Source organism: Medicago truncatula, chromosome 4 (genome assembly GCF_003473485.1).
Source record: "Medicago truncatula cultivar Jemalong A17 chromosome 4, MtrunA17r5.0-ANR, whole genome shotgun sequence".
Lineage (NCBI taxonomy): Eukaryota > Viridiplantae > Streptophyta > Magnoliopsida > Fabales > Fabaceae > Medicago > Medicago truncatula.
Genome location: NC_053045.1, coordinates 59,613,723 through 59,635,160, shown reverse-complemented (window position 1 = coordinate 59,635,160; position 21,438 = coordinate 59,613,723). Strand labels below are relative to the sequence as shown.

Genomic DNA, 21,438 nt, shown 5'->3' with positions numbered 1-21,438 from the left:
GTTGTGATATCCCCGTGAGCTGAGCTCAGTTGGTAGGGATATTGCATATTATATGCTGTAGCCGGGGTTCGAACCCCGGACACTCCACTTCTCCACAATTAAATTATGTGAGCTCTAGCCACTAGGCTTCTCGAACCGTAAATGTAAATTAAATATTTGCTCCATACCATACCAATTATTGTGAGTTCCAAAGTGTGTAGTTATTATATTGTTTGTTACACATCAGCATCAATTCATGATGATCATCATCATTTTGATCATTGAGTGAGTCACACATTTTCAAATATTAAAACAAGACTAACTCTCACGGAACCTCTCATATTCACAAGTCACAACACAAGGATTCATTTTAGGAACAAAAACAACAAACAACCTTGTAAGAATCACGTGTTCTTTTAGCAGTTGTTATAGTTCATGATCAGTTAATAGCAAAACAGAAAAGTTTTTGATCAATATTGAGGTTTGAGAAATAAGATGAAGATGTTTGGAAACGGTGTTGTTGGGATATTATCAGAGTCTGTGAATAAATGGGAAAGAAGAACACCTTTGACTCCATCACACTGTGCTAGATTACTTCATCATGGAACTGGTGTCTCCAAAATTATTGTTCAACCTTCTACTAAGAGAATTCATCATGATGCTCTCTATGAAGAAGTTGGTTGTGAAATTTCACAAGACTTGTCGCCTTGTGGTCTCATCCTTGGCATCAAACAACCAGATGTACAATTCTTTCCTCCTTTCTTGATATTAATTACTAGGTACATATTAAGTTTATGGTAAATTAAGGTATCTACACGTTCAACTATAGAGATTAATCGCTCAATGTAACAGATGTATGTTTAAGTAGTTGACCTCTTTCAACGTACGTTTTTTGTTGTACGCACTGATCAGGATCGAACTCTAAACTAGATAGATATTTTATTGTATATATATGATGATGATGATGATGATGATGCAGTTAGAGATGATATTACCAAATAGAGCTTATGCCTTCTTTTCCCATACTCACAAGGCACAGAAAGAAAACATGCCTTTGCTGGATAAGGTGCGTGTGTATGTGTGTGTGTTTCAAACATGTTTACTTGTTGTAGCTTCTCGTTGCCATTTCTAACTTTTCACTTCATTTTTCTAACCTTGTTGTAGATTTTAGCTGAGAGAGCATCATTATATGACTATGAATTGATTGTTGGAGAAAATGGGAAAAGATTACTTGCATTTGGAAATTTTGCTGGTAGAGCTGGAATGATTGACTTCTTACGTGGACTAGGACAGCGTATGAAAATTCCTAATCCAATTTTATTTTCAAATTGTGTGACTTTAATTAGTTAGTGATGACTTGTAATGTTCAAGCTTGAGGTTTTATTATCTGTGTATGCATGTAACAGGGTATTTAAGTCTTGGATATTCAACACCCTTTTTGTCACTGGGATCATCATACATGTATCCTTCCTTGGCTGCTGCTAAGGCTGCTGTTATTTCTGTTGGTGAAGAAATTTCAACTCAAGGATTGCCATTGGGGATTTGTCCTCTCGTTTTTGTCTTTACTGGTTCAGGAAATGGTATGCTACTACTACCAATACAGTCTTTCAAGGCATTGCCTTGTCTATGAAGCACCGACACAAATGCCTCAACACGACACCGATAATAATTTGAAAACTAGTAATTATTGGACGTAACTACATGTACCGGCGTCAAATCGGTTATACTCTGACTCTACATGTTGTTGTACATCCCTTCTTAAGCAGACTTAATCGACTCTTCCTTTCTTGTAGTTTGCTGTGGTGCACAGGAGATATTCAAGCTTCTTCCACATACCTTTGTGGATCCATCTAAACTAAGTGAACTACATAAGACGGTAAATTTTCATAAGTTAGGGGAGTTGAAATAGAAAGAGAATGTAACACTTCCACACAGATCACAAAGTCATCATAACAATAATTGTGTGCTGTATAAAAATATCTATGAAATTAATGAAATTATTAAGAAATAGGCTTGTAATTTCACTAAAACAATAAATTGATGGATCATGGAATATTGAAAATGTTATGGCATTGTTGCTTTTGAGATGCCTAACAAGTATCCTGAACTTTGCCTCATGTATTTTGTTTAATAGGAAACAAATCAAGCAAGGCATGGATCAAAAAGAATTTTCCAAGTCTATGGTTGTATAGTGACTGCTCAAGACATGGTTGAGCCCAAAGATCCCATGAAAGTTTTTGACAAAGTGAGTTAGTTGATCTTGACCATAAGTTTTGGAATCTCCTATAACCTATTTATCTACTAATAATGCCTCATTCCCTAAGATTTGTATCTAATATGCTAACCTGACCTGGTTATTTCAGGTAGACTACTATGCGCATCCTGAACATTACAATCCAATATTCCATGAAAAAATAGCACCATACACATCCGTTATTGGTAGGTCTATTCATGCTTGCTACATATATTAGTAATTCTGTTTTTGAAACACTTAGGTCTGAAATGTTGCTTGAAAATTTGATTTTTCTTAGCAACAAGCACTATGACTGACATTTGGTGATCTTAGTTAATTGCATGTATTGGGAGAAAAGGTTTCCTCCGTTGTTGAGCTATAAGCAGATTCAAGATTTGATGAGAAATGGATGTCCACTTGTTGGAATAGCAGATATAACTTGTGATATAGGTGGTTCACTTGAGTTTGTTGACCGCACGACATCAATTGATTCACCTTTCTTCAGGTATGCACCATATCCACTTGTTTGGAGAGGTTATTAATTTTAGTGTCATATATACGCTACTTCTACAATTGAATAAAACTTGAGTTTTACAAAATGACCTGCTGCCTGCCATGGATGATGGAGTTGACACTTCTGTCTTCTGTCAATGATTGTGAATACTTGTCTTTTCTTCATTTCCTTTGAAGAAGTGTCCATATATTAGGTTACAAAATACACCAACATAAATGTAGGCTTTATGTTCATGATATAGTCCACACTTACATAAAAATTGAGCCAATCATACAACAAAGTTAGTTTCACATAATTCTTCTACCTACAAGACATCAAAAGCCCATTATTAACATCTCATCTATGTAAGACCGAATAATCTCACTTGGGTGATGGTGTGCACAGCATATAAACCTAATTATATCAACTATGAGTCTATGGCAGTCTCTATATCAGGCCCACTTAGAGATATCCTAGCAAACCACATTAGATTCCTCTTTTGATCTTTGAAGCACTGACATAATTACAGATACCTGACACGATGCTTGCACATCGACACCAGTAATAATTTCAGAAAATTAGAATAATTGAATATAAACATATGTTGGTGTCGCGTATATGACGTTGAATTAATTTTTTTGTTAGATATGATGCAATAACGGATTCCTACCACCAAGACATGGAGGGGAATGGATTAATATGTTTAGCAGTTGACATTCTTCCAACAGAATTTGCAAAAGAGGTAAACGCCTTGTACATCCATTGGATAAGGGAATGCTATAACAGGTTTTGAAAATGATTGAATATTCAATTTTATTATGACTAGGCTTCGCAATATTTTGGAAACGTACTGTCCCAATTTGTCACAAATTTGGCTTCTGCTACAGACATTACAAACTTGCCTGCTCATTTAAGGAGAGCTTGCATAGTCCATGGAGGTGTCCTAACCTCCTTATATGATTATATACCACGCATGCGAAAATCTGACTCTGAGTACGTGTTCTTGTATACTTTTCATTATTTTTGCTATCTATCCTTAACTGTAATAAATTTGTATAAGAACCCTTTTCTTTCAATTTGTTGGTTTTGGTGCCTCTTTTTTATCGTGCTTATTTTCCCACTTACAATAGCCTCTTAAAATGGGCTTGCAGGGATGTATCAGAAAACTCAGCAAATTCTTTATCTAACAAGAGCAAATACAACACATCGGTGCGTTCATAAGTTTCAATATTATTATCCATTGGCGATCCTGCTGTTTTATAGTTAATCTTATGACCATGATCGCTGAATATGACTGACAGGTTTCTCTGAGTGGTCACTTATTTGATCAGTTTCTGATAAATGAGGCCCTAGATATTATTGAAGCTGCAGGAGGCTCCTTCCACTTGGTTAACTGTCATGTGGGTCAGAGTTTTGATGCTATATCATACTCGGAACTTGAAGTAAGCAGCCATTTATTTAAAACTTGAACTTTTACTTGGGGAAAAAGATATAGTGATATTGTTATTGACAGTGTCAGAGTGTGATTTTTAATAGTCATGCATATAGATCTTGAGTTTTTTGAACAAATAGGTTTTTGATTTTGGTTTCCATTTGAACAATATAATTCTATCATGTTATATTATGATTAAAAACTAATTTTATATTGATGTACCCGTACAGCTCCCCATACCTGAAGGAATACATGATAATAGGAAATTCTAGATACCTATGAAAGTCACGATAAGAAAATCTAGGTGTCTCACTCATAATTTCTTATTGGCCATTCTGAATACACTGCAATTTTTGTCATGTTATTCAATCGTATTCAGTGTCTTCTTCTGTCTCTCCATGCCTCTCTAAGAGAGGTTCCAATTCATGCATTGTTATTGTGGGCCAAGGCAAATTCATAATGGGATGGACCATTTGGCTTGATACTCTTTGCTTTCTAGTCTTTTTTTTTAATGGAAAATATGCTTACGATTTTTTAATCGACTTATTGAACTTATGATAATAATTAATATTATAACAACAAGCTATGTTTTCAACAGGTTGGTGCAGATGATAAGGCTGTTCTGGATCAAATCATTGATTCTTTAACCTCTCTTGCTAATCCAACTGAAAATAATAGATTTTCAAATCAAAATTCAAGTAAAATTTCACTAACGCTTGGTAAAGTTCAAGAGAACGGCATGGAGAAGGAATCTGATCCAAAAAAGAAGGCTGCAGTTTTGATTCTTGGGGCTGGTCGAGTCTGTCAGCCAGCTGCTCAAATGTTATCATCATTTGGGTCCAGCCAATGGTATAAAACATTGTTGGAAGATGATTTTGAAGATCAAATAGATGTTGATGTCATTTTGGGATCTTTGTACCTGAAGGATGCAGAGCAGGTATTTTGAACAAAACTTTTGCTTGTCGTTAGTTCTTCTTCTATGGAAGCAGAACTGGTATTTTCCTAAGGATCCTAGATTTGATATTAGATCAGTGCAGATTGTTGAAGGCATTCCAAATGTAACTGGAATTCAGCTTGATGTGATGGATAGTGCCAGTCTTTTTAAGAGCATTTCACAGGTACAATCGTCTTTTTGAAGTATTTTCTGCTGATATCTTAATTGTTTCTTTAGAAAGAATATTGCAATAACCTTATTGAACCCTTATCATGTGTTAAATTTAATCCCCATCTTGCAGCATAGTTTGTTTTTTAGTTCCTACAATGTTGTTTAAAGCCATATCTTAACATTTGTTTTTGTTCTCGTATTTTGCAGGTGGACGTTGTTATAAGTTTGTTGCCCCCTAGTTGTCACATTATCGTAGCAAATGCTTGCATTGAGGTGCTCTGCAGTACTTTATGTTATTATTTAAAATTGAACTAAAATGATATTTCTTTAGGCAAAAATATAAACAACTATAGTAACATCGATTTTTCAACATAGCATGTCCAGAATAGATTGAAGACTATGGTAATGGTAAAATTCACAAAGGAGTGAATTGAACTAAAATGATATTTCTTTAGGCAAAAATATAAACAACTATAGTAACATCGATTTTTCAACATAGTATGTCCAGAATAGATTGAAGACTATGGTAATGGTAAAATTCACAAAGGAGTGAATTGAACTTATCTGTTTTAAGATTTGAAGTCACTTCTAGAGTTAAGATGTAAATCAAGTTAAAGATTTCCACTTCTTTAGTTCTCTGATTATAATATAAGAAATATTTTTGGTGAAATTCTAGGGGTAGAACAAGTATATAAATATTCTTTATTTGTTCTAGCGTAGTAAATGACTGTTTATAGTTTATTGATGCAGTTGAGAAAACATCTTGTCACTGCTAGCTATGTCGATAGCTCCATGTCCATGCTAGATGATAAGGCTAAAGATGCTGGTATAACAATTCTTGGTGAGATGGGCTTGGACCCAGGAATAGGTATGACCTATTCTGATATTCAATTATCATTTTCCAGGAGTGTAAAATAGTCTATAATAGTGCATTTGGATGTATATACATATTACAAATTCAGTTTTTGAATTATTGTTCTCACTTCTCAGAGATATTTTCTTTAAATGTGATCTTGGCATTGCAACAGTATTGCATGTGCTTATATTCTAGTGGTGTGTATGTGTAACTAGCTTACAATGTTTTTGATCCGATAAAATTGAAAGAAATCATGAGAAAATATTTATGTAATATATACATATCATGTCATCATTTTTACTAATTTCTTTAAAAATACCTGTGTACTTATTCTGCGAAAGCTTGACGCATTTCCAACCAACAGGTCTTGTAATATAACCTTTTAATTGATTGATGATCCAGATCACATGATGGCAATGAAGATGATCGACGAGGCACATATGCAGAAGGGTAAAATAAAGTCTTTCACTTCTTACTGTGGTGGACTTCCATCTCCTGAAGATGCTAACAATCCATTAGCATATAAATTCAGGTACTTGGAATGTCTGTATCTATGCAAACAGTTCCCTGATGGTTTTAAAGTTAACTAACTTTTGGTAGCTGAATAGCCGGTACTTGTTACATTTATTATATCATGAGGCTGTGAAATATTCCCTTGAAAGAGCATCGTTTGTGATTTGATGTGATGACTTGGTGATCTATAGGTTCATATATCATGATTGAATCTTGTGCTAAATAAGAATTCTCTAAACAACAGCATACCAGTTACTGTTTCATCTTGTTGGCATTGCTATAATGGCTCATTTGGTTGCTATTTATTTCAGCTGGAACCCTGTAGGGGCCATCCGAGCTGGGCGCAATCCTGCCACCTACAAATATCACGGCGAAACTGTACATATTGATGGTAAGCTCTCAATAAACGTGTAATATAAGCAATACACATGATATATTATTCTCTATTCCTTTTTTTTAAAGGTCTTAACATAATTCTGTAATATGTATGCATGCATTTACTGTCAATAGCATGCCAAGGAATTCTATATTTTGACTATAGGAGAAATTTTGCATATCTCATTTGTTCAATAATGAATGAGTCTCGTTCCCTGTGTTACATTTGCTTGAAGCATTCACAAGCTCACTGAGTAACAACTATTTATTGGACAGGGAACAATCTTTATGATTCAGCTACAAGACTAAGGATACCTGACTTTCCTGCTTTTGCTTTGGAATGTCTTCCAAACCGCAACTCTTTGATTTATGGAGATTTATATGGAATAGGATCAGAAGCAACAACTATATTTCGTGGAACCCTCCGTTATGAAGGCATGGTTTATGTCTCAAATATTTCTAACCTTCTCTAAAACTTATTTAATCTTCATTAGCCAATATTCGGTGAAACAGTAACATTCATTGAATCGTGTTTAAATTAACTAATACAGGCTTTGTGTGTTTGAGTATGGAAATTTTATTGATCTTTATGGAACTTATTTTTAGATACTCCATGTACAGGGTTTAGTGAGATCATGGCGACACTTTCTAGGATTGGCTTATTCAATAACGAAGCTCATACGATTCTAAAGAATGAGGAAAGGCCAACCTTTAGAAAATTCATGTTTGACCTTCTGAAAATTGTTCGCAAGGATACAGATGGAGCATTGATGAGAGAGGAGGATATCACAGAAAAGATATTAACACTTGGACATTGCAAAGATCAAAGATCTGCAATGATGACAGCAAAAACAATCATGTAGGCCATTTAACACCCTCTTATTATTATTGGAAAATCATTGTTTTTACCTGACTGTATTCTCTCACATGTAGATTTTTGGGACTTCTTGATCAAACAGAAATCCCTGCTTCCTGCCAAAGTGCTTTTGATGTTGCATGTTTCCGCATGGAGGAGAGACTGTCCTACTCCAGCACAGAAAAGGTACATTACTATGACTTACTATAACTTTTTCCAACATTAACAAAAAAACAAAACTGTTGTTGAATTCGTGTATCACCTCTGATACTGATAAAAAAGAAAAGTTGTTGAATTCGTGTATTGCCTTAAATACCGATGAAACTGCTTATTATTTGAAGGGATGTGCATTGAATTATATCTGATTTATAAGCAGGATATGGTACTTTTGCACCATGAAGTGGAGATAGAATACCCAGACAGCAAAATTACAGAGAAGCATAGAGCTACTTTGCTTGAATTTGGGAAGATTATTGATGGAAAAACTACTACTGCCATGGCCCTTACTGTTGGTATTCCAGCTGCTGTGGGAGCTCTGGTATTTATCCTCCATTTCTGTCTATTCTCTATACTGTATTCCAAGTAAATACTGTTTGTGAATTTGTGGCATCTCTTTTTTGTAGCTCTTACTGACAAACAAAATTCAGACAAGAGGTGTCTTAAGGCCTATCCAACCTGAAGTATACACTCCAGGTGACTGCATATTATATTTTTTTGTTTTGCTTTGTTATCCATTTGTTAGCATATAGTTTTTTCTGGCATGCACATTTGTTAAAAGGACAAATTTAACTAGCAAAAAATGACTAGCACACTTGGCCAATCACAGAATTGCAAATCATTACTATATTTTTTTTCTTTTCTAACTTTAGGTTATGTAACTTCTTTGGACCAATATTTTTAGGAGGGAGAAATAAAATATTTCTGGTGGTCTAAAACTACTACAGTTTCCATTGTTTTCTGCTTAGTATTCTCTTTTAGGAAAAAGTCTTGCATCAGTCAATAGATTTAGATTTTGAAACAATGTAGTGCTGTTATCAGTAAATTGCATATTGTAGCAACTGCTTATTTGTGGGCTGTGGTCTTTGCAGCGCTGGATATTATACAAGCTTATGGCATCAAGTTGATAGAGAAAAATGAGTAATTTTTATATTCGAAGCTGATGCTCGATGTATAGATGATAAGGCACTGTCTAATGTAAATAATTTCGACAATGATAATCATTGTAATTGAATAAGAACTATCGTTCTATCCTCGTTCTATATCATCAATGCAATAAGAGAAGTCTATATCAGCAATTCTTTTCTCCAAAAAAATATCAGCAATCCAATATCCAATAAAGAACGTTTTTAAATGCTGATCATGGCAGATGAGGTATTAAGAATGCAACTAAATCAGCTTTACATTATTTTTACTTTATATGATTCATATAAAAACATTTGTTGAAATAAGAACAAACAAAAAATAATATTAAAAATGCTATGTAAAAACCACGTAACTTTGGAGAGGAAAAATGGATAAACTCATATTTGGTTCTTCCAAACCTCTTTGAGTCCTAGGATCTGTTTCACATGTCAACAAGCAAGTGTACCAAAACACATAAACCACATCAAAAAGGATATCAGAGAAGAAATCATACATTTTCTGGTCGATTTAAGTCATAATATGGTGTGATCATATCATTCAGGTACCACTCTTAAATTCATGGAGATCATAAAAAAAAAAAAAAAAAATCTTAGCTTAGTTATAGTAATAAAATTATTAGAATTTCCACCGTAGTGACCAGCTTGTTCCAATCTTCATTTGTATTACTCAAAATGGGAAAAAGAATCTTGATTGTGTCATTCCTCTAGGTAGTCATCTTCCTAAAGTAACTTCAAACTATTGCACTTGAAGAATGTACGTTAGACATTTCAAAAAACATGAATTAGTCCAGAATTGGATGTAGAGAAGGGTGACTTTAATCAAGATTTAGACTGTGAAGCTATCAATGACATCAAAGGGTGCTCATCAACTAACTCATTCTTGGACCAAGGATATAAAAGTAGAGTGAAAATCAACTACAGTTTGAACAGTAGAGTGACAATCAAGAAAAAATAACTGATTCAAGGTGAGACATCACACAGAAAACAGAGGATTATCAAAGATTCATGCACACCTGGAGTTGATAATTCACAATTATTTAATAAAATGAAGAGACTAGGTTGTCACATGATTACATTTTCAAGTGGTATATCCACAAACTAATTTTTACTGGTAAATTTATTAATGTGGCTAATTTTCGTTGTTTGTTCAGTAAATTACACACAATTCTTCAAAGATTACATTAAAAATACCTTAAATAAAAGAGACAAAAAAGGAGAGATGAGGATAAATTAGTTTCATCCAAAACAATGTATATTGCATGCTGAAACTTCAAAGATACTAGCAAATATAAGGAGGAAGCTGAAAGACGAAACCCAAAGAGGGGTAAGAAGTGCACAAATTAAGTATAATAGTATTTTTATATTTATATATTTGGGTTTGTCCAAACCAAACACAACCTATTTATTCATGTTTGTGTATGTGACTATGAGTGCAGGGCTGAAGTGGCTTGCCGCAAAGGTGTCGATTGTATACAAATGATGCCGGCGGAAGATGGCTTAAGGAAGAAGCAACCGGAATTTTCCCAAAGAGATGGTTGTGACTAAAGTCCACATGGCCAATGTACAAAGCTAATGCCATCGACTTAGGAATTAAACCGTTCAAATTGTTCCGCGACAAATCAAGGTTAATGAAATATGAAGTTTCGCTAAACACGTCCGGTATAGGTCCCCTTAAAGCGTTTCTACTTAAATCCAAATGACTCATTCTAGAAGCCAACAAAGTCCTTGGGATCCTCCCAGTCAATTTGTTATACTTCAGGTTCAACGAGTCCAAGACCGGCATTTGTCCTAGCGAAAAAGGAATTGGACCAGATAATCGGTTCAACGATAAGTCCAAGTCTGCTAGCCCATAAATATTTGAAATGGACCGTGGAATTCGACCGTTAATCCGGTTGTGACTCAGAAATGCTCGGTTCAGCTTTTTGAGTTGGCCGATGTTCCCAGGAATGGGGCCTCCAATGGCGTTGTTACGGAGATCAAGTTGCATTAAGTTGAAGAGGTTTACAAGCGTTGTTGGAATCCTTCCTGAGATATGATTGTCTGCAAGGTTGAGCACCATAAGCTGAGTAAGACGCCCTATATCATATGGAATCTTTCCGGAAATAAGACTTCCGGAGAGATCTATGATTTGGAGAAAATTGAGAGTTGTGATGCATCCAGGGATATTCCCCGAAATGCCCTTCCAGTCGGAGACGGTAATGCTAGAGAGCCGTGTTAGGTTGCAAATTGATGGGGAGATGTGTCCGGTCATGTATCCATTTTTCGTGGTTTTGGTATATTTGTAGCGGCGATGGTTGTCACCAACAGTGAGGCCGCGGAGTGTGATTTCTGCGACACGATGTGTGGTAGGGTCGCAACTGATTCCGTACCAACCGTAGCAACAGTTGGTACCTCTCCATGAATGGAAGATTCCAAAGTTAGGTTCGTTGAGAGCTGCTTTGAAAGACATGAGTGATGCCCATTCAGAAGTAGGGCATGACTCAGTAAGAGCTTCTGAGGTAACTAATACTAGTAATGAAATTGTCAAAACTGCTCTAGCACCACACATTATTTTCTTAATTTGGTTTAGTAATGATTTGAGTTTCTTGCATATATATTTGAATGAGTGTGCAACTATGCAAATGCCACTTACTATTTATATACGGGAACTAGCAATAGGTTAGTAGTGTGTGTTTCAGTGTTTGTAAAGTGATGTATATGCTTGTGATATAAGGATTAATGTTAGTATGGTTTTCTTTAAAAGCTATCAAGTGCATGACTCTGTTAACAAGAAAGGAATTTTGTAAATGTCGAAATTTTTTTATAAAGGGATGACATGTGGTGATGGCAAGCTATCAGGTAGGTAAATCGTGATTCGTGTTTAGCATTTGCATATGGTGATTGAATGTTAGATAGATACTGTTAATTAGAATCACTCTTATTTTGAAGGTATTATAATTATATATCATCTAGCTAAACTCATTACATTTAAAATCATCCTTAAAAAAGTTACATTTAAAATCATGATAAATTTATTATTTTTATTTTCTTCTTAATTTATGTGTAGTAATATGAGATTAGTCTGTTTTTAAAATATATATCTCCACAAATATCTATGTGACATGATTTAATCGAATGCATCCGTAAAAATATTTTACATGTGTATACAAATTAAATACTAAGTTTGTTGCTTTTTTTTTTAGGGAAAATTTGTTGCTTATTAGGCCAAAAAGAAATGTGCGGATTGCACTTTGACACTTTAGTTTCTGTTTAGTATCTGATTCAGTACTATTGTAGGAAATTAAAGCAGTTATTTTTTTAAAGTGATAGTAAAACAACATCTGGTTAAATAATCACATCGGAGCTAAAGTGGTAAAGCTCAAAGTTTCTCATGTAGATGCTTGCTTCTTTCTCACCTTGATTTGAAAAGTAAAACAATAATTTAAATTTACTAAATTTGAATGACGAAACTAATTCATTATAACAGAGAAACAAAAATATTTATATTTGAAAAGTAATCATCAGGCTTGACAGACATGCAAGTGTACCAAAACACATAAACCACATCAAAAAGTATATCAGAGAAGAGATCATACATTTTGTGATCGATGTAAGTCATGATATGGTGCAACCATATCCTTCAGATACCACTCCTACATTCATGGAGATCATAAAAAATCTTAGCCTATTTATAGTAATAAAATCACTAGAATTTCCACCTTAGTGAACAGCTTGTTCCAATCTTCATTAGTGTTGCTCAAAATGGGAAAAAGAATCTGATTGTGTCATATTCCTCTAGGTAGTTATCTTCTTGCAGTAACTTCAAATTATCGCACTTCAAGAATATACGTTAAACATTTCAAAAACATGAATTAGTCCAGCATTTGATGTAGAGAATGGTGACTTCAGTCAAGATTTAGACTGTGAAGCTATCAATGACATCAATTGTTGTTCCACTTCTGTCCAGTTCTTAACTTTGGTCACCAAAGGGTGCTCATCAACCAACTCATTCTTGGACCAAGGATATGAGTTTTCATAATCAAAAAGTAGGACTTTGATTCCAACTTCAGCACACTCTATTGCATACCGCGGATTATCATCAATAAGAACCTTGGCATTTAAAGACCTGTTAATGAGAAACAGCAAGTTTGCATCTTTAAATGATAAAAAATAAAAAATAGTATTTGAACGGATTAAGAGTTCTAGGAAGAAAAACAGTAGGAAAAGGAAGGGATGCGAAACTAAACAGTGGGGAGGGAGGTATGAACACTTGAACATTTCCAAAGAGAATCAAGTCAAATCATAGAGAAATACAGATGAAGAGGATCGGGGCGCACCTACAAATCTCTGATTTTGGTCTTGATATCCCATCAAGTGCAAAATGGTTACCAAAGTGAATCTCATGAAAAAGTCCTGGGAAATTCTTCTCTATCCATTCAATAGTGTGATCCTTAATTACATTCTGCCGAGACCTGAACATATTATAAACGTGTCTCACTTAGTTGATCCCGACAAGATTCATCTAAAGGTTAATGAAAGTCCAATACCAAAATCATACGTTACAATGGATAGGTTAAAAAATCTTGATAACTTTTGAATCGCCGTCTGAGCACCTGGGAGAGGGTGAATCCCTGACTTGAAATACGGTGTCTTAAAAAACTCATGAACACGAATATCAGCTGCAAAAAAGATATTAATTTCCAACCAGTCCATTAGTCATCCGAAAGAATAAAATTATTTCATTAGTGAAAAATTCCTACACAAAAATCTTGATAAAATTATTGTACTACTTGACCCTTTTGAACAAGAATTAGGAAAAAACCACTAGAGAATTGGGCTTGCCTCAATCGTGAAAACAAAACTTTCAAATTTGACTCTTTGAACATAGATTTATAGGGAATACGATTTCAATAAAGATCAACCAGATTTCAAAGAGAAACTTCAATCAATGAACTTGTAAAAATCAAACAAGGAAAATCCAACAATTTTCTGTACACAATGGAATAGCCAAATTGTTCTAAAGTAGAATGACAATTACCTTCATCACGTGAACAGTTCCATATCTGTAACAGAAATTAAGGGTACATCAGGTTCCAAATTCAAACATGCACAAATTCACAACAAAAGCACTGGACTACAACTAGTGCAAAAGCCAGATACACCTAAAGCCAACAAGGAACTGAATTATGATTTAAACAGAATCCCATTCATAGAAAAAGTAGTTATCTTCAGCAAAAGGAAAGATTTAGACAGAATTTGGGTCCGCAACCGATGTTCAACAGATATGGACTAAAAAATTCACGTGTCCGGAATTTTTATGAAGCACCATTGACCAACAAAACAGCGATCAAAAATAAAAATAAAGACGATGCATCAGATAACGTAAAACATTAAACGGTACAACTTAATTGATATTGTTGCAGCATCTCATTATGCAAAATGAAGTTCCTATCACAAATTCTAACAACCCAAATTGACAAACCAGTAATTTTAGTTATACCAACATTTATGGTAGATTACCATCGCATTACATTCTGGAAGACTATCACGAAAGAAAATTAATTCAGCACAAGTAAGCCTAATTTGAATAGAGGGCAAACATTTCTAATGCTACGGCCTACATTAATACATAAGACTGGAGAATAGGGGGAAATATGAGTCTATGAAAGAACATTAAAGTTCCTGTTCCAATGACATTTGTTTAATATTAGCAAAAATTGGCAAAACTTAATCACTTATCATGAAAACAAGAAATTGCAAAAGCAGCCAACAAAAGATACCTTAAAGAACTCGTACACATGATATTCAGAAACTGAATAATTTGATGAATATTGATCTGCAATGTACTTGTTGAGAGCCGATACGAAGTTTCCTAATACTGTTCAAAAAATTGAAAAAAATACACATCACACATCAGAGAATATATGTGGATAATCTTAAAAATCAACTACAGTTTGAACAGTAGAGTGAAAATCAAGAAAAAATAACTGATTCAAGGTGAGACATCGCACTGAAAACAGAGGATTATCAAAGATTCATGCACACCTGGAGTTGACAATTCACAATTATTTAATAAAATAAAGAGACAAGTTTATTCACACTTGTAAAGAATAACATAAAAGTCAAACAACACAAAAAACATAATAGAATTGACAATTTCCAGCATGATCTGAGCCAGGCAAGAATATTGCAGCCAGCTATCATCAGAGGGAAAAGAAAAAAAAAACAAGGGGTCAATGTATCAGTCACTCAAAACAATCTTCTTTCCTTTATTTTATTTTAAAAACATCCAGTCACTACACATTAACAAGAATTTCTGGTATCTTCAGAACTTCATATTTAACAAAAGGAATTGCAAATTGACTCTTATCCTAGTTGCATGCTGAAAAGAATACTCCACCTCACACATTGACCAGCTAAGATTTCGGCAAATATATATGAACGTATGCATGAAGATTTGGACCATGCAGTTTCTTACACCTAAAGAAGAGACTTCGAGAAATTCTTAGTTTTTATACTAAAAAATGAAACAAATTAACATAAAAACAAAAGGAAGCAAATATCCTTGCATATTAAAAAACATACACAAAGAACATGACATATCTAGTGAGAATCTAACGTTGAACTCCATTAATATAAAGATTGATTCCTCCTATCAGAGCAACAATATTAGATTAATCACTACCATGCGAGCACGATGATAAGCTATTATAAAATATATTGAAACAAGAAAATACAGTCAAGATTCCACACAAGGTCTTCATCATTCACATAAATCATAAAGTATTCAATTCCATACATACATACCCTCGTCCACATCAACAGCAACAACAAGTTTCTCAGACAAACGATCACGAAAACAACAAGGCGTGGTAGAACTTCCATTTAACCCACCAATATCATTATCGACCTTAATAGCAGTAGCATCACCGCTAACAGAATTCCCTCGCTCCAAATCAGATGCAAAACCGCGAGGCCTTGCATTAGCTCTTACAAAAAACCTACTGCTATTACTAGCACTAGTGTAAAAGCCACAATTTTTTCTACCAAACTCAAATCTTCTATTAACCCCAAAATCAAAAACATTAGCATAAACCTTGCTCAAATGAGAACAAGGATCAACATAACCTATTGAATAAGCCATAGGGTTGTTAATATGCAAAGTTTTGTGGTACAAGAACCGTGCTAGATTTTCACTATTCTTTAATCTAAACATAATAACATGTAATATTCTAGCATCACAATTAAAAATTAAATAAAAATAAAAAAATGAAATTGAAGAGATAATTTTGAAATGAAAAAAAGGCAATAAAATATTCTTATTCAAAATTGAAAGAGAATCAATTCCAGAAATAATTGGTTTGGATTGAATTGAAGACTGCAAATCATGAAAGACCGGTTTTTAGGGGTCAAATCTGATTTTGAGAAAAAGGGTGTCTTCTTCCAATCACACAACCAACCGACTCAAACCATAGAAATGAAAAATTGATGTGATTGGGTAAAATCGAATCTTGCAATAATGGGTTGGATCCAATGAATGAAATTTTGGGTGATGTTGAGAAGAATTTGAATCAAAAGAAATCGGTGGTGATTGCTTGAGTTTCTGACCACACTGTTAAATAGTTAACTAGATTTTGATTTTTTTTATTTTCTTTTTATGAAATAGAATCATAGTTCATTCATATGATAATCTTGTTTATACTCCCTCCGTCCTAATTTATAAGAAAAAATATTAATTCACACTTATTAAGAAAATTATCATATGATAATTTTGTTTATACTCCCTCCGTCCTAATTTATAAGAAAAAACACTAATTCACAGTTATTAAGAAAATTAACACTTAATGATTTGAGGTATAATTTTTTGTGTTCTCTTTATAATAAGTTTCATGAAAAGATGTAAAAATGATTCTCATTGGTTAAAAATTATGGAGAAAATAAAAAGGAGAATAAATTGAATGCAATTTGCATTTAATTTTACATTGGAAAAGATGATTTGTTTAAAAAAACATAATAGCATAAAAGTTGATCTTTTTTGCTTATATTTTAGGACGGATGAAGTATTTTTTATGAAGACGAAAGGAGGAAAGTAGTAAATATTTTTGTCGGTTAATGCGGAAATTAGGGCATTATTTTCTCGAGAATTCCTATTTACACATTTGATAAGGTTGTGTCACACGAATAATTTACCTAAATGCCCTTCGGCAGTTAACTGCAGAAGTTTTAGTAAACTGGCGGCAGCTAACTGCCGATGCGAACTGAACATAACAGAAGCAGAAACTCAGTTTTCTGAGTATCGCTTCATTCTTCAAAAAATTTCCAAACCAACCAACTTCTTCTCCAATTTTGACCAGGAGGCGAGGCCAAAGGTGTAACATCCCGTTTTCCCAATATACAAATTTCTTAAACATTTATCAGAGTAAAAAAATTCATAAACGGGATATCACATAGAAACGTAATCCAAAAACAGTTAAATAATAATTTAACTTTCACATAATATCTTAACATAGCAGCGGAATATTAGTTCGGAAATCATAAATCAGTTTGGCACGTAGGCCCCATCAAAACAATTCATATCGTAATCCATAACATGATAAAAATAACATATTAATCACGTAAGAGAATGAAGCATGTATAACATTAAACCCCATCCCGTTACGTATCAGAGCGACCTAGACGACACAGAGAAGGCAAGGCCACTCACGACGGCAACTGCACACTAAGCACGATCACCTGCAAGTTACTCATACGAAGGGCAACATTTTCAAGCAGAAGGGGTGAGATTTCATAACAAAATAACATTAATCAATATAATTGCGAATCATAAATTAACATCATAATCATTTCTTTAACAACATTGCATAATTGCTAAACAGTTATCACGTAATCATATATCCAATTATCATGAACAACATAACATAATTGATAAACACTTATCACGTAATCACATATTCAATCATTATCAACAAGGCATCTTAATCATGACAATGCTCTTAGACTCCTTATATGCATGTGGTACCAATCGTCATCATAAGTATTAATATACTTTAATCGTGCGGAGGACAAAGCTCCTATAAAACGTGCGGAGGACAAAGCTCCTAATAAACGTGGTGAGGACTAAGCTCAATGATATGCTATGCATGGACTCTTAACAACAAAACACCGTAATAAACATATCAATGCATCCAATAATTTGGAGCTAAACTTCATCATATACCATATGCACTTAGTTAAATAACGGAAGCAGCATAAACAAGTCACATAACAAGATGATATCATTATATTAATAGCAAATCATTTGCATCATAATTAACTTTCATATCTTACATGATTGTACAATACATTAATCATGCTCAATTAACGACAACATGTCTTAAAAAGGCTTTACAGATTGCATTAAACGTCATCATTAGGTTTCATTACCAATTAGGGGTTCACTCTTGATCAACACGTGCGACACAGATCGCACAAACACTCAAGCAACTACATTCTGGTTGTGCTCGCGAGGCGAGAGTTCTTACTCGCCATGGCGAGTACCACTCATCTCCCAAACTAGTGTTGTTCTGGGTTCAATCTGATCCTACATTCATTCCTAATCAATACTAGGTATGTTCAGGCACTCAAAGACACTCAAGGTCCAACTAAAAAGTCGAAAACACAAAATCTAACATGCTCTCTGCCTAAGCTCGCGAGGCGAGGAAGGGTTGTTCGCCGTGGCGAGCGATACCAGAAACACTCGCGAGGCGAAGGGAAAGGGCTCGCGTGGCGAGCGATGAAGTTCATCACTTGCGAGGCGAGGATCATAGCTCGCCGTGGCGAGCGATGAATGTCGCTACGGCCAGGTTTCCTAAAATCACAAAAATCCGTCGATCCACATGGTTCTAAGCTTGTTTTTGATTCCAAAGTTCGTCCTAAACATTATCTAAGGTCTAGAAACACTTTCTACATCAATTAAACCAATTCTCACCGTTTGATCATCAATTCTAAGGTTTTGACCTAGTTTTCGTTTTCTCCAATTAATCCTAATTCTTGCTAATTATTCATCAGAATTACAACAACTAATATTACTGAGTTATTAGTCTCACCCTTACCTTAAATTTGCAGAAAATCGCAGCCCTCTTGGTCTCTTGCTCCTCTCTAAGCTTTTTCTCCCTTTTTCCAAAAGTTTTCACGTACAATCAGTTTTTCTAAAATTAGGTCTTCCCTATTTATATCTTTTCTTAATTACTTATCTTATCTCACTTTCTCCCCTAAAACTATCTAAAATATCAAAACAACCCTCAACTAAATATTTTATATTATTTTCAAATCTTTATTTTATTTAACAATAAAATAATTCTCATATCCTTATCAAATCTTCCAAAACTCATAACTTATCACGTCATCGATCAAATCATTCAAATCATCGTAAATCATCAAAACATATCAAAATCATGCATATATTATATAATTATAATATAATCACCTAAACTCGATTAAATAAACGATTAAACGAAAGTGGGCGTTACAAAAGGCCGAGGAGGAGGCAGCATCAGCAGGACCAGGACCAAGACCAGTAGTAGTATTTTGATTTTTAGGACTTGTTTTTTAGTTTTGGTGTTTTCATGACATTGATTTGTATATTTATATATTTGTACTTTGATGACATTATTTTTAATTTCATGGGATTTTTTACTTTGTTTAATGTATAAAAATGTTGGTTTAATAAAGTTGTGCATTTGCGCCAATATTTTTTTTGTTATTTGAACCTTATGATGAATTTCAAACGTTTGTGTAATTTGAACCAAATGTCGGTTTGATTTAATTATGGACAATTGTAAAAGATATTGTACTTATCTTGTTTATGTTCGAGTTTTAATGTTGTATGAATTATTTTGCCTTTCGAAATGCTCTGGTTTAATTACAGGTAAAATCTGGCTGAAAAAAGGCTTGGAAATGTTTTAGAATGATGCAGAGCTCACTGCCTGCATAATCAGATTTCCTCGGCAGTTAACTACCGAGGTTTTCCTAGGCAGTTAACTGCAGCCGGATTTCTAAAACTTCGACAGTTAATTGCCGAGAAGCAAAAACGTCATTTACTCGTGTGGCACAACCTTATGTAATGTGGGAACAACAATTCTCTATTTTCTATTGTTTAATTTAATTTTGGATTAACAATTATTATTTTCATTTTATAATGGATTACCGAAATGTTGGGATTGGTATTCCTGGTATGGATTAAAATATTATGTATAAGTTCACAAATTCTAACATTTGAAAATGTCAAAATTGTTAGATCAGATGTTAATTTATGCATTGCTCATACCAACTGAGCTAAGCCACGAGAACATTTATACATAGAGTTTATAATAGGTTTATGTTTGCGTTTGTCTATAAAAAAAAATTATATATAAAAGAAGTTTCCCAATATATATAAAGTCTTTAACAATAATTTATTTAATATGTTAATAATTTTTATCAATTTATACTCGATGATTAATTGTTAAAAGTGAAAACTTAAAGTTCGTTAACGTTATTATTATATTTGTTCTCATCTTCTTTTTTAACTATTCATTCTCTATCATCTAAATAATTTCATTTATCATTCATTCATCATTTACACATTTAAAACGGACTAAAAGGAACAATCAAACAAAAACATATAGACTCAAGTATTTTCCAAAAACTTGGAAGTCGGTGGGGGCTCAAGGACATCACACGTAGAACTGAATTATTAACACTTTCGTTTGTTCAATCATTTTTCTATGAATTTTGCACAATTTAAAATATCGTAAAGTTTTTCTTGTAATAAAGGAAAGATGGAGATGTATCCACATTTTTTTATTGTATTTGTTTATAGAATATTAAGGTCAAATTTATTATAACAGAAAGTATTCATTTAGAAAATTGTTTGTTTTGAAATTTCTTATAATTTAGACGTAAATTTAAAAAAAAATGAGCTGCTAAGTATAATTTGTCTAACGAAAGGTCTAATAAAACATTAGTTAATTTGAAGTTGTCTATATATAATGGTATAGATAATTGAGATGCCACAATTTATAGTTACGGCAAAGAAAAAATTGTATAAAATAAATATATTTGTTTTGTAAGTTAAATATTGGTAAATTAATATGTACATTTCGATTTCTCATCAAATAAATAAATAATTATTTTCATGATTTAAATAGTATTTTTCAAGTAATGATCAATATGTTCATCAATTAGAAAATTTAATAATTTATCACAATTTAAAAATTTTATTCTTATTGTCAATTTATTATATTGAGGTATGTTAATTTTCAAGTATTTGTTTCGTCATGGTTCCCCATAATGATTACAACAAGGTATAGGTTTCACATTGGCAATACCAACATGCTAAAATTGTTGAGATACAGGTAGCACAGTATGGACCAAGAATTAAAAAATGAGTCACTCTAAAGAATCATTGAGATATTTATTTTTGGCATGCTAGAAATAAATAAATGAAACCAAAAAA

The 21,438-nt window shown here is 33.5% G+C and overlaps 3 protein-coding genes across 3 annotated transcripts; 1 reads left to right on the top strand and 2 right to left on the bottom strand.

Annotated features, from left to right (window-relative positions):
- The first annotated feature begins 217 nt into the window (after nt 1-217).
- LOC11443731 (alpha-aminoadipic semialdehyde synthase) lies at nt 218-9,137 on the top strand. Its single transcript, XM_003609881.4, has 24 exons — nt 218-720; nt 959-1,045; nt 1,144-1,273; nt 1,386-1,559; nt 1,773-1,855; nt 2,114-2,224; nt 2,343-2,418; nt 2,546-2,717; nt 3,351-3,447; nt 3,532-3,698; nt 3,857-3,914; nt 4,007-4,147; nt 4,736-5,074; nt 5,175-5,255; nt 5,450-5,515; nt 5,993-6,110; nt 6,501-6,630; nt 6,923-7,002; nt 7,263-7,421; nt 7,608-7,845; nt 7,920-8,028; nt 8,219-8,380; nt 8,466-8,535; nt 8,931-9,137. Exons 1-24 carry the CDS (start codon nt 475-477, stop codon nt 8,981-8,983), a joined length of 3,147 nt encoding a protein of 1,048 aa, XP_003609929.1. The 5' UTR covers nt 218-474; the 3' UTR covers nt 8,984-9,137.
- Nucleotides 9,138-10,252: 1,115 nt separating this feature from the next.
- On the bottom strand, nt 10,253-11,759 carry LOC11446723 (DNA damage-repair/toleration protein DRT100). Its single transcript, XM_039832983.1, has one exon. It carries the CDS (start codon nt 11,530-11,532, stop codon nt 10,387-10,389), a length of 1,146 nt encoding a protein of 381 aa, XP_039688917.1. The 5' UTR covers nt 11,533-11,759; the 3' UTR covers nt 10,253-10,386.
- Nucleotides 11,760-12,437: 678 nt separating this feature from the next.
- LOC11446722 (uncharacterized) lies at nt 12,438-16,650 on the bottom strand. The gene is made up of 6 exons (XM_003609878.4): nt 15,771-16,650; nt 14,744-14,841; nt 14,002-14,026; nt 13,522-13,642; nt 13,301-13,435; nt 12,438-13,089 (listed from the first exon to the last, which is right to left on the bottom strand). Exons 1-6 carry the CDS (start codon nt 16,177-16,179, stop codon nt 12,873-12,875), a joined length of 1,005 nt encoding a protein of 334 aa, XP_003609926.2. The 5' UTR covers nt 16,180-16,650; the 3' UTR covers nt 12,438-12,872.
- Nucleotides 16,651-21,438: the final 4,788 nt, after the last annotated feature.